The sequence below is a fragment of the Dromiciops gliroides genome, chromosome 5 (genome assembly GCF_019393635.1).
Source record: "Dromiciops gliroides isolate mDroGli1 chromosome 5, mDroGli1.pri, whole genome shotgun sequence".
Classification (NCBI taxonomy): Eukaryota; Metazoa; Chordata; class Mammalia; order Microbiotheria; family Microbiotheriidae; genus Dromiciops; species Dromiciops gliroides.
In genome coordinates this window covers 167017208-167035767 of record NC_057865.1, presented here as the reverse complement: position 1 = coordinate 167035767, position 18560 = coordinate 167017208, and the positions used below count along the sequence as shown (strand labels likewise).

General features: G+C 40.3%; 1 protein-coding gene across 15 annotated transcripts in view; it reads left to right on the top strand.

Annotated features, from left to right (window-relative positions):
* Positions 1 to 18560, top strand: part of CELF2 (CUGBP Elav-like family member 2) — a 1044777-nt gene that overhangs the window by 1001459 nt on the left and 24758 nt on the right. For 11 of the 15 annotated variants that reach the window (XM_043965366.1, XM_043965376.1, XM_043965377.1 and 8 more), the window contains 2 exons: positions 10391 to 10522; positions 17834 to 17863. In XM_043965366.1, coding sequence (XP_043821301.1) covers positions 10391 to 10522; positions 17834 to 17863 — 162 coding nt within the window. The remainder of the gene's footprint in view (positions 1 to 10390; positions 10523 to 17833; positions 17864 to 18560) is intronic. The other 4 variants (XM_043965373.1, XM_043965371.1, XM_043965367.1 and 1 more) reach the window with 3 other exon arrangements.

The window sequence follows — 18560 nt, the reverse complement described above, 5'->3', positions numbered from 1 at the left end:
TGTCAAAAGACCTAGTCTCAGGGGCAGCTAGGTGGCACAGTAGATAAAGTACCGGTCCTGGATTCAGGAGGACCTGAGTTCAAATCCAGGCTCAGACACTGGACATTTACTAACTGTGTGACTCTGGGCAGGTCACTTAACCCTCACTGCCCTACCAAAAAAACAAAACAAAACAAAACCCTCATTTCAAATCCCATTCTCTGACATTTCCTAGCTGTGTGACCTTGGGCTAGTCCCTTAACTTCCTGGGGCCCTACTTAGGGCGTTAGTCCCAGAAGCCCCTTCTACCTCTTGAGCTATGAACTTCAGATACTTCAGCCATTCCTCAAATGGTATCATTCTCCCAATTTGCTGCCTCCGGGTACACTCAGAGTCTTGTGCTTATGATGACGTTTTATGAGGAAGGTACTGAATTTAGCCCCTGCAGTTAACCTTTTAAACAGAGGAGTTCAAGGAACCTTTTTGGATAGGCCTAAGATTAGTTTTTCTTTATATTCTTAAATTTGTCTCTTTGCAAGTTCCACAGTTCCTAGTTCTTCCCTTTAGGGGGTCAGGAGACCAAGTCAAAACCTTCCACACAATGATCCTAAAACTATTTAAAGGTAGTTATCATGTCTTTCCCAAGTCATCTTCTCCGTATACTATCTCCCTTTTTCCCCCAACTGTTCCTCCCAAGTGATTTTCCTTAAGCACAGATCTCACGCTGTAACTCCCCTACTCAATTAACTTCAATGACTCCCTACTGCTTCTAGGATGATTTAGCATCTCCTCTCTTTAATTTTTAAACTCCTTCACAACCTGACCCCAGCCTATCTTCCAATACCCCTGATGCATTACTTCCTTGTCTGCAGCCTCCAGCCTATTCATATTAATTAGACTTTCCTGTTCCTCACATGAGTCTACATCTCTCATCTCTGAGACCTTGTAGTAGCCAAGCAGAGAATACCTCTCTTCCTTCAAGATGAGGCCCAGTCACCACCTTCTACACAAACCCTCTCTTGATCCTCTTGACTGTTAAGTCCTTACCCTTAACTATCTTGCATTTAACTACTTGGTGCTTGTTTAGATTTATTGTTCATATTCTATATAAACTTATATGTGTATTTATTTGTTCTTGATTGAATCTAAGCTTCTCAAGGTTAGGAATTATTTCATTCTTTGTCATTCCATCCTGAGTCCCTGGCACATAGCTGGCACTTCAAAGCCTGTTGATCAATTGATATGAAATTATCTTAAAACTTTCCACCATCCTCATTTTTCCCTCTTGTGCATTCCCTCTGAGCCTACCTTCAAATATGGTGCTCCAAACTGAAAGTAATACTCCAGTTGTCTGTGGTCTTACCAGGTACAGTGAGGCTATTACTTTCCTAGTGCTGAATACCATGGTCTTTCTTCTTGCAGTTTAAATGCATTAGCTTTCTTGGCAGTGAGAGAGAGAGAGAGAGAGTTCCCAAGAAGAAGTGTAGGAGATGGCAGTGTTAAATGCTGCAGGTAGGTCAAGGAGAATGAGGGCAAAGAAAAAGTTGAAAGACTTAGCGATTAGATTATGAGTAACCTTTGTGAAAGCAGTTTCAGTACAGTACTAGGGCCAATAGTCAGACTAAATGGCGTTAAGAAGTTGTTGGAAGTTGAAGAAGTAGAAACAGATTTTTTTTTCCTAGGACTTCAGCAGTGAAAAAAGTAGAGGATGAGAAGCTGAGGTGATAAAAACAGGTGTGCCATCTTTCCTGGTACTGACTCAGAAGGGGTAGCTTCCCTTTGTGGAAGCAGACCAAAATAGGAGAAATCCTAGACATCCCCCCCCCCCAAAAAAAAAAAAAGAGGAGAAAGCAAAAGCCATTTCTGCTTAGGTCTGGACAGCTACATGGTACAGTGAATAGACTGCTGGTCCTGGAGTCAGGAGGACCTGAGTTCAAATCCAGCCTCAGACATTTACTAGCTGTGTAACCCTGGGCAAGTTGCTTGAACCTTTTGGTCTCAGTTTCCTCATCTGTAAAATGAGGTGGGGAAGGAAATAGCAAACCACTCCAGTATCTTTGCCAAGAAAACCCCAAATAGGGTCCCAAAGACCACTTAGGTCTACTTGCAATTGGCTATTATCCAGAGGGGTTTTAAAGGTAAATTCCCAAGGTTATATTTATTTTTATATTTATATTTATTTGTAAGGATGAAGATCTTATGGACTCATCATCAAATAGTCACCCAAACAAGTGGGCCATTGGGGGTGGGGTAGCGTGAAGAGGAGAAGAAACTCCATTGGCACAGCCTTGAAATCTCTGTTTGGGAGAGGTCACTCTATGGAGATTTTAGTCATGCCCTTTACGACTGAGGACCACAAAACACAAGGGGCCTGATCATCCCCTGGACCCTCTAGTTGTTCATGCAGGGCTTCCCCACAGCCTCAGGGGAGAAAGAGTGGATCCAGAATTATGTCACAATTCTGGCCTCTGAATAGCTATTTGAGGAACCGAACAGCCGGGATCACCAGTTAAGACTCGAAAGGGACCCCAGAGCTCAGCTTACAAAGGAGGAAACCAAAGCCGAGAGTGGTTAAATGACGTCCCCAGCTGCTCAGGGGACCCTGTGATGGCAGCACCTGTAGCAAAAGGTCTTAACAGATACCACATAGCAACACATACTTTGTACAGAAGGGCAAGAAGTTGTGTTTGCCAAATGAGAAGTCAGTAATGTAGATTTCATAATCTTTTCACTTCCCAGTTAAAATATCCATAGGCTTGTTGCTCCCTTTCAACCTTTTTGTAAAGCAGCTCTAACCTTGTTAGAAGTAACAGGTTACCCGCCACTAGAAACAAGTAAGCCGGAAAAGGCCTTGTTTCCCCGCCTACTTTCATCTCCTCTGACTGTGGCTTCTTTGTTTTAGAAGTAGAAGTAACCTTCTCCTGAGGACCATGCTGTGGGTGATTATAGAGTAGAATTTATATGTCACCCTTCTGAAATGCCCCCTTGGCATTTTCAGAAATGGTTCAAGAGAAGAAATACAGGATGCAGAGCCCAGCTGAGGCAGAAAAGGGAGATTTTAGGTGGGCAGAATGCAATTACCCCAAGCAGAATCTTGCCAGGCTGCCAACACAGAAATTGGAAAATATGTGTGTTGGTGGTATTTAATTTGTGTCTGCCTATTGTGTCTAGGGTCTCTCTATTGTACATCTGTTGAACATTCCATTTTCGAATACTTTATTAAGATTGGCTGTGTCGCCTGTTTCCATTTCTAAAGAAGGAGCTTGTTTGTGAAAAGTAGAAAAGATTTCTACAGGGATCTGGAAGGTAAGAGATTCTAGAAGCAGTGCAAGGGAGCCACCACAGTAAGAATACCTGTACATCCCAACGAGAATTCAAGGCTCAGTGGCCTCTTCCAAAGGGCTTCGGAAATATTGTACTTTCTGGTTTTAATGAGACAGCATTGGGTAGTGGAGGGAGAATTAACCTTTGACAGACACAGGCTGACTGTGTACCCTTGAGCAAGTCTTTACCTCTCCACACTCTAGCCAACTTTCTAAGCCTGTAAATTGCAGAGAAGGTATGGATCTGATGATGATGATATTTGCTGTGATATTATTATATAAAATAGCTACATACATGTAAAATTGCTAACGTTTTATATAATTTTTGTGATATAAAATATAAAAAATTTATATAGGGGGCAGCTAGATGGCGCAGTGGTTAAAGCACCAGCCCTGGATTCAGGAGTACCTGAGTTCAAATCCGGCCTCAGACACTTGACACTTACTAGCTGTGTGACCGTGGGCAAGTCACTTTACCTCCGTTGCCTGCAAAAAAAAAAAAAATTATAAAAAAAAAAATTTATATAGTACCTACACTGTGCCAGGCCCTATGCTAAGTGCTTTATAATTCTTATCTTATTTTATCCTCACAACAACCCTGGGAGGTCAATCCTATCATTATCCCCATTTTATAGATGAGGAAGCTGAGATAAGCAGAGTTAAGTGACTTGCCCAGGGTCACACAGCTAGTAAGTGTCTGAGGCCAGATTTAAACTCTGGTCTTCCTGCCTCCAGACCCAGCAATCTATCCACTGCACCACCTACCCGCTCTGATAGGTAGAGTTTCTGCACAAATACATGCCCTGTCCCTCTACTTCCATCTACCAGGGATCTATAATTTCACAAATTGTCACCTCACTCAAACTGTCCAGATTCACAGGACATGCCAGAGCACGAACTTCAAGCACCTCGGGTCCCCTCTTGGATTTTCCATTTCTCTAGGATACAGCTCTCCAAAAGGCAGTGGGTGTAGTTGCCAAGGGGACAGTCCTGCATTAAAGAGTACTTGGGTTCAAGTCACACCTTTGGTATGAGGAGCTAGCTGTCCCACCACAGGCAAGTGGCACGCAGTCTCTCAGTGCCTGACGCAACTCTCCAAGACTATCAGTTACACAGAAATTTTGGGTCCCCTAGACATGGAGAGAATGTTTCCGTGTTTGTAGACAATGGATAAAATGATTTCACAATCATGCAATGAAATAATGAAACCACAGGTCTGGATCAAATAAATATAGCAAAAAGAGTACTGATTTCAGATTCAGAGGTTCTGGGTTCAAATCCCACCTACAGTCATACATATAATACCCACAATGCAAGACTGTCTGCCAAAGAGCAGTAGATGGCCTTGATATATCAGCTCCATCACAACCAGTTCTGTAGGTCTGAAGGGTGCAAATCTTCTTTGAGGTGTGTGGCTGGCTAACCGTGGTAGAATTCTCAGAGGTTCTTAACCTAGGGTCCATTAACTTGGCTTGTTAGGGTTTTTTTTTCTAATTATAAAACACAGTTTTATTAAAAATTCAAACTTATATAAAAATAGTACAACTCAGTCCACAATCAACAAACATTTATTAAGTGCCTACTATGTGCCAGACACTATATTTCAGTATAATTGATTTCCTTTGTAACCCTGTGTATTTTATTGTATGCATTTAAAAATAATGCTCTGAGGAGTTCATAGGTTTCATCAGACTGTCAAAGGGGTCTGTGATCCCCAAAAAGTTTAGAACCTCTGACCTAGATCCTCCCCCATCTTACAAAATGATGGCAGGACGGGTAGTGGAAAGGAAGGGCAAGATTTAGAGATTTTATCTCCTTTGTGGTCCACTAGATCCTAAAGTAGGGATTCTTTGCTGTCTGACTACCACCTATGATCCTTTTAATGCTATCTGAATGAGGAGGAAGGGTATGATCTAGCCGTAATTAGCAATTATTCCATTATTAGCAATGGAAGGAATTTTAGATAAAGAACAAAAGACCTGGGGGCAGCTAGGTGGCACAGTGGATAAAGCATAGGCCCTGGATTCAGGAGGACCTGAGGTCAAATCCAACTTCAGATATTTGACACTTACTTAGCTATGTGACCCTGGGCAAGTCACTTAACCCTCATTGCCCCGCAAAAAAAAAGAAAGAAAAAAGAACAAAAGGCCTTTCTCTTAATTGCCATTTATAACTGAGTCTTCTATTTTTAATAAAGTGTCAAAAATGAGGAATTCTTTTCTTTATGTATGCCCTGAGGTCTACCTGGGGTTTTGTAGAAGATTCAGGGACACCACAGGATCATAGATGAAGAACTGGAAAGGAACTTAACAGCCATTGATTGAGTCCAATCCCCTTATTTTACAGATGAGGAAACTGAGGCACAGAGAGGTTAAGTGACTTGTCCAAGATCATACAGTTAGAACGTATCTGAGGTACAATTTGAAACCAGGTCTCCATCTTCTAAGTTCAATGCCCTATCCACTATGCGGTGCATTTTTTTTCTGTCATTCACTTACTTTCACCAACCATGGGCCCAACTGGGAGACTTTCCCTCCTTCACCCCCCTCCAACTTTTTTCATTCACACCAGCCTGTCTCACTCTTTTCCCACTATTCTCCTGGGGCTGGACACAGGGTGACCTGCTTACAGAGTGAGATAAGAAAAATTTTAGTGCAGACTGAAAAAGTAATGAATTCTCTGCAAGGAAACTGGATGCTTCAAAAATGCAAGTCACGGAGGCTAAGTCATTAAACCCATTTTGTGTGTTTCTATGTCTTCAGCAATTACAGTAAATGCAGGAAGAATGGCAACATGATGAGAGAGATTTCTAGCCATGTTAGAGGTCAGTCCTCAGGCTTTTCAGGAACAAGGTGACATTACCAACTATTAGGCAAGCTATTCTTCTGCTAGGCAGTTTTTACTTGTCTTTTTGCTAGTGCCAGAAGGAGACCAAGAAGAAGCTAGTTCATGAAGTCTGTCAGTATTTGGTCAGGTTTTGTCCAGGGGACAATCAGAAGCAATCAATAGGAAATCTTCATTCACTAGCAACAAGTCACATTTTCCCCATCATTAGTGTAAATGGCAGCAGAGCTGGGAAACTTTTTTCTGACACCAGTGAGTTGTTTCAGAGTCCCAGATGAGTGTTAAAGTAACCTGACCCCACTGTGCCTCAGAGCTAGCCTCATATGGGTAGGTAGGTGCTCCTAGGCCAGACTGTTGGTAATCTATGGGGAGGCCCCACCTCCAAATGAGCCAGGATGTACAAAATGCAAGGAATGAACCAACTGAAGTCTATAATGAGGTTTCTAGATATCCCAAGGAAGAAATAATGGGGCACACAGAAATAGATATTGCTGAATGCTCTGAATTCCACCTTGAGAGTGCTAAGCAGACTCTGATCCTACTTAAGAACCTTTCATCACCTTCTTTCTTCCTCCTTTCCCTCCAAACACCTTTTCTAGAAGACCATGATTCCAGGCAAATAGTCATCAAAGATGGTAAGTACAAGGAAAAGGAGGGAACAGGTAGTCCACAGTAAAGGTGCTACCCAAGGGTCACAACACCCTTGAGTGCAGTGCAGACTGAACCAGATTAAAATGTCATTGGAAACATTTAACAAAATAAATAAAATACAAGGAAACATAGATAACATTATGTTTCAAGACTTAGCAGGAAGCCTTAGGGAGGGATTAGTGGCCCCAGTTTTTGTTTGAGTTTGACTGTGCTGGTCTCCAGTGTCTGAGTATACCAAAGGGATCCATTGATCAGAATGCTTAGGTATTAAAGCTTTAATGCAAGCCTTTCAAATAGTCACTTACCTAGGAAAGGTAGGTAGATAAACAGAAACACACACACACACACACACATAGAGTGAGTTTACCATGTGCCAGGCACCATGCTAAGGAAATTACTCTTTTAATTACTTTACAAACATGAAGGGAACAAGATGATTTTTCTTTTCTTTTTTAATGGCTGTTTTTAGATTTTGGTACAGGCATCTTCCCCATAAGGTTGCCCTGACTGATAACATTGATGATCCCCGATAAAGCATTCTTTAAAGTTATAAAATCCTGCCTTAAGATCATTTGGCCATTAATCTACAGGTGTGACATTGTTCCTATGAAACTAACTCTTCTCCTCCACCCCGTGATGACATTTCACCCAATGTCATGTTTTCACGCTACCACTTAATAAAGTTGGGAGTATGCCTGTAATCATCTCTAGAGTTGCTTCCATCTATCAGACAAGAATTAGAGGGTTTGTTAAACCTTTTGAGTTGTTGTTAATTAAATTCCTAGCGGTTTAATCTTTCTAGCCTATTCCTTATAAAATCAGGAGTTATCTTTTTCGGGTAGAATTTCCTTTAGTTCTGGACCCCTTATTCAAACCCACTCTCCTTCAACACTCCAGAGAGGGTCACAGAGATCTCTGCTGCTAACACAGACTGTGTTATATAAAGAGTGGGTTATCCAGACTGCCTGTGATAGAGGATATTTGGGGTTTTCTGGAAGTTTTACTAATAAGCAATAAGCAACTTTTATAGAATACATCACCAGGGGTAAAAGATAGACAGTGAATGATTATTAAAGGCACTTGATATTACAATGTAAGCTTAAGAAAAAACAAAACAAAACAATGTAAGTTTAGAATATTCACAACAGTCTCAAAAGAAAACCATTTACTTCTCCAGATAGACATAGCAATCTCCTTTCCTATTAGAATAACACTAACAACTGGGAGGTATTAGTAAAGCCTTTAAACAAAGAAGGACTAGGATTGTGAGAGGCAAAGGTGAGGAGAAAGTATATTCCCATCCCAGGGGATCACCTGTGCAAATGCAGAAGGGTATTAGATAGAATATAAAGTTTGAAAAATAGGGGTAGCCCAATTTGACTGTGATACAGGATATAGGAAGGGGAGGAGTATGAAGTAAGTCTGGAAAGGTAGGTAGGAAGAAATTGTGGAAGGTTTTGAATGGAGGAGTGTCAGAAGAGCATAGATTCATCAAGTCATTCTCCTTCATGTTACAGACCAACCCCTTCATTTTGAAGTTGAGGACACAGAGGCATAGAGGGGTTCAAACATTTGTCTAGGGTCATGCCTAGTAAATGTCTGAGGAAGAATTTGAATTCAAGCCTTCCCAACTCCAAGTTTAACGATCATGTGGACTTCCTTCAGCAGCCCAGGAATATAAGTGGGGAAGTTGGATAAGGGGGTGATCCCAGATTGAGGATTGTCAGAGAACTCTTTCAGATCTAAGTGAGGGATATATAATTCAGGGAGAAAATATTTCAAGACTTTACTCTCCATCCCTAAATCGCAGCTATGTTGAGCCCATAAGGTGGCGCAGTGGATAGAATACTGAGCTTGGAATCAGGAAGAATCAGTTACTTACTAGCTGTGTGACTCTGGGCAGGTCACTTAACCCTGTTGGCCTCAGTTTCCTCATCTGTAAAATGAGTGGAGAAGGAAATGACAAACCACTCCAGTATCTTTGCCAAGAAAACCCTAAATGGGGTCACAGAGTCGGATATGACAGAAATGTCTAAACAACATTTTGTAATATTTTGCACTGATATAATGTCAGGGACAGAGTAGTTGTGGAAGAATATAACCAATTTTCTTTTGGCTCCTTTTGTTACAGATTTTTTTAGGGAAAAAAAAAACTTGGATGGTAAGGATGCTTAATTGATTCAGGCAAATCAACAAGCACTTATTAAGCACCTACCATTTACAAGGCATCCTGGTAAAGATTGGCCCCATTCTTGAGGATCTAGGAAGGAATTTCATAGGGAGAAAATGTAACACACACAAATAACTTGTAGAAGAGAGTGATGTAAATGCAAAGGAGAAGTCTAGACCATGTACTATAAGAAAACTTCATGGAAGAGGTGACAACTAAGTTGGGTTTCAGAGTGACTTCAAAGATGGAGATGCCAGAAAACAGGGTGGGGGAAGAGTATACATTCCAGGGAGGACAGGACAATATGAGCAAAGCCAAGGAGATGAGTATGACAAGGCAGGGAAAGAAAAATATTCCACTTTGCCTGGAGACTAAAATAGGTGAAGTGAAGTCATGGGATATGATGCTGGAAATATAATATTAGAGCCAGATCGTGAAAGGTCTCGAATGCCAAGACCCAGAGGTTATGCTTTATAGAACGGGAAGCTCCCAAAGGGTGATGGTATCTGAGTGACACGTTAGCAAGACCACTCAGGCAGTGCCACAAAGGACAGATTAGAAAAGAGTCAGAGAGAGCAATTTTGAAGCCATTCCGATACTTTAAGCAAAAATAGATGAAGTCATCAACTCGAATGATTATTTCGGGGGTGGAAAGGAAAAGATTATTATGAGAGATCATATCAAAATAGAATCAGTAGGAAGGGGAAGGATGCTGATCAGGCTGAGATAAAGAAAAGAAGGTTATAAACCTACGTGACTGGGATGGTGGTGGTACCATCAATAGTCAACAACAGAGAAGTTAGAGAAGGGACATATTTTTGAGGAAAGATGATGAGTACAGTTGGGGGCATGTTGAGAATGAGGTGCTAGTGGGCAGGCAATTGGAAATAGGGAATGGGAGTCCTTAGAACAAGTTAGAAGCAAGAGAAGATTCACCTCCCCAGCTATTGATCGATGCATGATTCCTCCCTCCCCGTATGTGATGTTAATGTACTTTTCTTACTGACCAGCAACGTTCATTTTTATTGGCATTTACAGCCATGGCATAGTAGGTAGAGAGCTTGCCTTGAACTCAGGAAGACCTTTGGCACACACTGGATGGGTGACCCTTCTTTGACAATGAAATCACAGGCCCAGTCTTTCTCCCCTCACAGCACTGTTGTATTAAAAGTATTCTTATCACCAAGAGTAAATACCTAAGTTGCCATCTTTAGACCTGTACATATTTTCTGCTTGTGAAATGTGAAGCCAGGATTTATATGTTTCCATATTGTGATTTAAAGACTCATCAGCTTGATCTGCTGTAATGATGATAGATGATTTCCCTTTCTTGCTAATTTTCATTAATCTTGTACTTTCTCCCCCACCCTCCCATCCCATTTCCTTCTCTTTGCCTTTCTTTTTCTATTTTTTTCCTTTCCAGTGGCTGCTTCAACTCCCAATTCCACTGCTGGTGCAGCCATGAATTCCTTGACCTCTCTGGGGACTCTGCAAGGACTAGCTGGAGCCACCGTTGGACTGAATAATATTAATGCACTAGCAGGTACCATAAACAGTGAGTATTTACTGCTCTGGTGGACAACCTTCCCCAATATTGACCATGGGAAAAGAATTAGTCATAAATGACCTATAAAAGGGTGAACTGTAACTGGGGATGGAAGAACACATGCTTCAAATGGTAGAAAAACTGAAACTCAATTTTTGTGGTGTTTATGTTGGGTTTTTTTTGTTTGGTTTGTTTTGAAGGGAGAATGGTGTAGTGGAAAGACCCCTAAACTCAGAATCAACAAAGTTGAGTTTGGATTCTTCCACTAACCAGACATTATGTAACCTGGGGCAAGTCACTTCACCTCCTAAGTCCTCAATTTCTTTATCTATAAAATGAAAATCTTGAAAATTAGGCATCCTTTAAGGTCCCTGCTGACCATACAACTCCATGATTCTGAGATAATTGTGCAGGAAAAAGAAAGAGATCATTGGAAAGGGAAATGACCCTCCTTGCAGAGCACCTGCCACGAGAAATAAATCTAGTCATATGCATTAAGCAAATTCTCCTGCCAGTCAATCATTAGCACTTATTCTCCACAGGTGCACCATTTTACTTGGGCTATTTATAGTTTATAGCCAGAGGTAATCAGGTCTGGGCTCCAAAAATACCCTCCTGGCTGCTCCTAAAGCAGTCCTCCTTGGGGTCCACCAGAGAGCCTCGGGGATTTTCACCCTGAGCAGGCCACCCATCCCATAATGGGAGAAATAGTGCATGAAGAAGTGCCAATTCTGAGCACCACCAGTCCTCAGGTTAGACTTTGGGCCCATGCTGTGGCACTAGATGTTGGCTTTCACCGAACACTACTCCTCTTCCCCAAGCCTCAAAGAGTGTACTTTTGCCTCAGGCTCATTCCCCTCTGGCAGCACAAGACTGGCAAGGAAATAGCAGGTGTGTGGGAGCCAGCTGAGCATCTGTTTCTTCAGCCCAGTGGCTAGCCAAAATTGGAAAGCTGTAGGCTACAGTAAGCATACAACTGGACATTTTGAGCCCTGAATGAGGGTATCCCTTGGACAGTCGACTCTGTTTGTAGCTGTTACATTGAGTTATCTTTTTTGTAAAAGATTAAAAAAAGATGCCCCCCAACCACAATCTGACTGTGCTTTAGAAATTAAGACAACAGGAAAATAAATAAACTTCAGTTTTTATAAGTATAAAGGAACCCACAATTTATACAAATAAAAAGTCCTGACAGGAAAACACATGGTACAAAAGTAAGAAATAGGGGAACTGCATAGTTTAGGAATGTGGAGGGGGGGGGGGTTCTTCCCAAAATATTAGCTGTCACTTGCCATGTGGGAAAGACAAAGTCACTAGAGCAGAGGTCAGCCACCAACTTCACAAGAGGAACAAAAAATTAGCAACTTCCCCCAAAAAGGAAAAAAAAAATTGTATCCTGACCATCCCCAATAAAGGCTTGATTGGCAAGTATAGTGTGTGAGGTGCTAAATGGTCATTTGGAAGCATCTATGTGCCACACCTAAATGTTTTATGACAAAAGCCATGCGGCACAGGCTTCGTGTTCCTCACCCCTCACAGCAGCCAGATCTGAGCAGAAGGGTCTTTGCTTCTGGAATAGAACCACTCTTCTCTCTGTATTTATGTTGAGAGAGCTCTAACTCCCACTTGTCTTTTCACCTGGGTTTTTTCTTTTCCCCATTTTAGGGGCTTTGTTTTTTTTTTATTTTCACTGTTGATGATGTCTTGTTTTGTTTGGGGGTTGGTGGGAGTGGTTGGAATTCTGGTTTTGATTTTCAATATTCACATACATTCTAATCCCATTCATGTTGCTTCTACTGCCCCTGGACCCAGTTCCCCCCAAAGAAGGAAAGGGGTTTGATCACCCAGCAGCCCTTTGGTCCCTAAGCTAACAGGCCAGCAGGAACGGATGTCCTCCTTAGCACCATGTGCTCACTTGCATTGCTGTGCATGATAGCTATTCTTATGTCTGTGGTGTTCAATTTCTTGCCAAGTCTTGTTGTTGTTCTTGTTGTTGTTGTCACTGTTGTTGTTGTCATCATTCTTGTGGGTTTTTTCCCACCCATCCTCATGAGGGGTTTGGGTGGTGCATCATTGAATGTCCAAGGAACATTGGTGAGCTCTTGCATGGGGTCTTGGGTTAACACAAGCTTTGCTTCTGGCAAGGACACAAGCTTTCAGTGGACATTGGAATACTCCATATCTGTGCAGCTCTAGATATATATGGTTCAAGGAAAACAGACAGAACAGATCTCATTTCAGAATGACCCTACCATTCTATTATGAACCAGCTTGTGCCTTTTTGTCGTTGAACCAAGCTTTAGATAATGCCATGTATGAGAGCAGAAAATACGTCTTGTGTTTGATGAATGTGCTGGGCTGTCCTATAATCTCAGTGTTCATCTGGATCAGATATTTGCTACTGGTCCCAAGTTCAATGATAAGAAGGCATATGCTAGTATGGTATGGATTCCTCCTTAGCAGGAATTGTCAGTGTCCCCCAAATCACACGGAATTATCCTCTAAGCGAGGCTAATCAATAAGCAATTACCTGAATAGTGTCAGCCTTTAGCTGACAGGCCACAGGTTTCATATTCTTACTGTTTCTGACCCTAGCCCTTCCAAGGAACATGACTACCCTCATTGAAGCTCTGATATTATTCAGTTTTTTAAGATATAGTCAGCTCTCTGTTATCTGTGAACATGGGTGATAGGGACAGCATAGGTTGAAGGCATCCACAGATAAAGCATAAAAATCATTTTAATTAGTGTTTTATCTTCCTCCTCCCCAGTTATTTGTTTTTCCAAATTAGCTAATAGTAGTAATAGGCAGTTAAACATTCTGATCTGATACTTTTTTCCATTTCTTATCTATTTTCAACTTGTGAATGAAGAGGACCAAAAAACAATGTGATATATAACAGGCAAATGGGGCAGGTGGAGAAGGGGGCCGGGAAGACAAGACTAAGGGAACTAAGTAATCCATCATCTGGGCCTCAGCCTGTGATAAGTTGAAAGTTGGCTGTCTAAATCTTGGGTATTAAGGTATGAATTAAGTTAGATACAGAAAAATCTTTTGCAGATATGTTCACACAGATTTGGGATAAGGCATTTTATTCACCCTAGGCAAAGTTTGAAAATTATGTCTCCTGTGTGTTAGAATCCTTTGGCGTTTCAAACCTGATTGATTAGTTAATCAAAAGCATTTTTTTCAATGCCTACCATACATTAGTGAGTTTTTCTGCTAGGCACTAGAGATACAAAGACAGACATGAATGTATGGCAAATTTAAAGGATAAATGAAATGATTCTTACATGTCGAGGAAAGCAGTGTTCTGGCACAAAGAAAGAGATATATATTTCTACAAAGTAGTAATTAAATAGTGGCCTTCTTTGTCCATACCTTAAAGCCCACCCCAGTCCCAATTCTGCATGTAAATATTGCACATATAATATAGATATAATAACTTAATTTTCTAAGTCTTCATGTGGAAACACATACATCCACTTAAGAGAAAGATTCAATTAATTTTGTTTACATAGCACTTTTCTGCTAAACAGTTCAGTATTTTGTGACTAAAATTTTGCCACAAACATAAGTGCTACATATTTATAAAAAGAGACCATGTATATCAGGGTGTTGGGTTTTTTTGGACAGGTTTTTTTAAAATAAAGAAGAGATTCAAGCAACTTATATTATTGGTTCGTGTATTCTGCCTTGTCACTTCTATGAAATAACTTTAAATGTACATGTAGAGACTATAGAGAAATACTGCATTATATATACACACATATACACATGTGTTCTTTATATGACCACATGTAAATGTAACATTTTTGTTTGTGGTCATTAATACTCCCACGGATCCCAGCCCACCCATGCCTTCATTTCCTGGATGATTCTTATCCATGTTCTTTCATAGATCCTGGATCTAGAGGCCTTCCTCAGAAGGCCCTTAGGCTCTTTGGTATTCTATGCTCTCACCAGGATTGGGCCACCTGCACTTCTGATTTTTTAGAGATGGTGGTATTCAAAAACTTGGAATATATTGCCTCGCTGTGGGAACTTTTTCATTTAAATGATAGGTCTTTGTAATAGGGACAGGTTAGAGTCCTGGACACTTTATAGTCCTGGATAATTTCCCAAATGCAACTGAGTCAACTTTCTCTATTGAGTTCTGAGCCCAGCTCACTATCCATTTGCAGCGACTATTCTAGATGCATGTACTAGTGTACTAACTGTCCTTTTACATGTCATTCTGGGCAATGGGCTTTTTTTTTCCTACTGATCTCTTAAGTACTTATGGATCTCACTGAAATGTTCTGGGGCTTGATGAAAGTATTACAATATGAGCTTAGAACATCCACGAGAGATTCCTTTTTAGAATAGCCTTTAAAACAGAGTCAAATACTTTTTCCCCCCACCGAAACACAAGGAACAGAGATCTATCTTAGAGTCTTTGCGCTTTTGTTCATTATATGATAATTAAAATGTTAACCTTTTTTTTTTTTTAAATCAAGGAAACCCTCAATACATATGTAGGTGATTGCTAAAGAGATTTTATAAAAGAACAAAATAACCATGTAGTTCTGTAGTTATTGCTGTTATCTTAACCACCTTTTTGGTAGTAATATAGTACTTCCCCCCCCCCATTTTTCCCTTTCTGAGACATCTTATAAAATTATCCCCCAATACTTTTAACATCATGTCATTTCTAACATGGATATCCATGGTGTAAACTTTATCTGCTTCCATTACTCTCAGAGACTTCATCCTCTTAACTGCATTCTTAATTTCCACATTAGGGGCTGTAATTTGGAATCCAGATAAGAGGATATATCAGAAATGTTGATAAATTCAATCCATTTTCCTTCTATTTCTTTTCTTCCAGTCAAGTTCATCTATGAATGCTTTGGAAATACCATGACTCAGTTGGGTTTGGGGCCAAATTCTCTGCATGCTTTTTTCCTCATCATTTACTTTTTGTTGTTTTATAAGGCAATACTATTGCTTATAATCTTCTGAAACTCTTCTTGGTAGCCTTTTATACATAAGTTTATATTCTAAAGTGATGCTTTAGCTTGTCATCTCTCTCTGTCTGACAAAGAGATAAAATATTTGCTGACTAAAGTAATTTCTTGGCTCTTTTGACCTCCTCGTTGTGGCAACTGCTTTACATCACTTTTAATTTATTTATATACAGTATTACACACACACACACACAGTAATAAATATTTGCACCAAATCAGCTGGAACAACTTGTAGCATAACTATACATTCTACAACACAAAAGAAAAACTGATCCTATTAAATAGAATATCAATCAATAAAAACCCATTAGCACAGTCCCTTATTTTTCTCTTTTTGGTTTACAATGACCCTTGCAAATAATTGAAACAGAGCTAATGACTCCATGACTTCAATTTTTTGGTGGTATCTCCATGGAGGCCACAGTCATATACAGGAGTAAATGTATGTTTTCACAGATAAACCCATATGCTTGGCTAATAATAAGAGAGAGAGAGAGGGAGGGAGGGAGGGAGGGAGGGGGAGAGAGAGAGAGAGAGAGAGAGAGAGAGAGAGAGAGAGAGAGAGAGAGAGAGAGAGATTGATTTGATTCAGTGACCTCACAACTATAGGCTCTAAGTTGTTTGAGGGCTCTGAAGAACAATGTCCTGGTGCCTAAATTTAAGTGCTATACTTATAACTACTGTCTTTATGGGCCATGAATTCTCTTTACAAAGAATGGCCTCAAGGGATTTGAATATGTAGCTTTTACTTATTGCTACTAGTAAGTACAAAAGCCAAGCTTACTTAAGAAAAAATAGTCAAATCTGGTTGGCTGGATTCACATAGCTAGAGTCTTATTTTAATGAAAATATTTTAAAGATAGTAAGTCTAAATGGCTTTAGTGTGTTATGTATATACATACATGGATACATTATTTTGCTGTGTATAAGGGCACACCAACCCATGGAAATACAGTTTGCTTCTGAATATGCTTGTGTGGGGGCAGCTAGGTGGTGCAGTGAATAAAGCACCGGCCCTGGATTCAGGAGTACCTGAGTTCAAATCCGGCCTCAGACACTTGACACTTACTAGCTGTGTGACCCTGGGCAAGTCACTTAACCCCAGGTGCCCCACACCCAAAAAAAACCCCAACAACAACAGCAATATGAATATGCTTGTGTGGTCATCATGGAAATGGCACCAAAAAATCAGGGTTGTTATTTCTATATCAACTACATTCAAAGGCCATTTAGTTTATATACGTACATATGTATATATGTATATATAAATATATAGTATAGCATGGCATAATGGATAGCAAGCTGGCACTAGAACCAGAAAGCCTGTACTTAAGGCCTATCTTTAACATACCGGCTGTGGGACCTTGAGCAAGTCACTTCACCAATTAGTGCTCAAAAGGACTCCCCAACACTATAATGTTCAGAGAAGATGCCACCCTGCATTGGCAGTTTCCTCTTCTAAGAGTTTCCTATATCAATGAAGTCACAGATCTAAACCCAATCTCAAGTATATATGCACACGCATATACATGTTGGCTTTTGCTGTTCATTCATTTCAGTTGTGAGCAACTCTTTGTGACCCCATTTGGGGTTTTCTTGGCAAAGATACTGGGGTCATTTACCATTCCTTTCTCTGGCCCATTTTTACAGATGAGGAAACTGAGGTCAACAGGGTTAAGTAACTTGCCCAGGGTCCCACAGATAGTAAGTGTCTGAAGCCAGATTGGAACTCAGGAAGATGAGTCTTCCTGACTTCAGGCCCAGCACTCTATCCACTGCACCACCTAGCTGCCCATACATACACACATATACATCTACAGTACACATATAGGATATAGGTATATATATGCATATATTTGTGAGTATATGTATATATACATACATATATACTGATAATTTAATAATCAGCTTTAATAAGATGAATAATAATAGAAAAACAGTTAATCATTCAGTACTTTGTAGTCTTTCTCCCATAACTGGTAGTCTAATTTTCCCACATTCATATTCAAGGGGATGTGCCACATGGGTACACTGGCACTTTATGAACGATGAAATGCTCTAAAAAATGGAAATTATAGTATTTTCTCCTTTAGCCAAGTCTGTATCTGAATCAGAAGATAAGATAACCTGAGTAACAATTGCTGATCTGTCTTTATTGGAAAACATTATTATTTTGGGCCTCTATTAGCTTGTCAATCAATTAGAAATAAAGTCAACCCTGAGAAAAATTTCGAAGTAAGTAACATTTGTCTTTCACACCTTCTGATCTTCCTTTCTATTGCCATTCTTCCCTGAATCCTGGGAACTCAGTGTCCTCACGCTCCTTCTGGCTGCCTAAAGGTAATACCTCGCTTATGCCTGCTTTCTTGGGCAATGCATCCTTTTCCCCCAACCCCACTAAAACTCTCTCAGGGCAACTGATATTAGTTACTTTTCAGGTGGACAACATCTGCTGACTATTAATTTATACTAAAGAAAAAATGAATAGTACCCACTTAATTTATTAACTCTGATAATTCTTAAGGAGTCTCTTAATCCAAAGGAATTGTTCTACATTGCTGGAATTAGCAAAAGAATATCATTTCAACAGAAGATTTGGGGGAATTATTGATACCTCTTCAGATTTTAACAGGTAGGCCATCGCCTATTTCAACTCTAGAGACATGTGAGCAAAAGGTCTATCTAATCATAAATATCCCCTAAGTTATTTCTCCCTTTGGAAATTTAGGGTCTTTATTTTTCTTTTTCCTTGCTGCCATTTTCCTATCCCCCATCTACCAGACATCGATCTTTTACCTAATGCCTCTGCCAGGATCAAATTTCCATTAGTCCTGCATTTACTAAAAAGTGAGAACAAGCTTCTCTCTTCTCCCTGCTCCTAATCCCTTCCCAAAATTCTTCACAAAACATAACAGAGTCTAGCTGAGAGAACACTGTGCCAAAGCTGATTTAAAGCCAGAGGCACAGTCTTGATATAAAGGGAATGACCAGAGGGCGCATAGTTAACCTGTCAGGGTTAAAGGATGAGGCTTTTTTT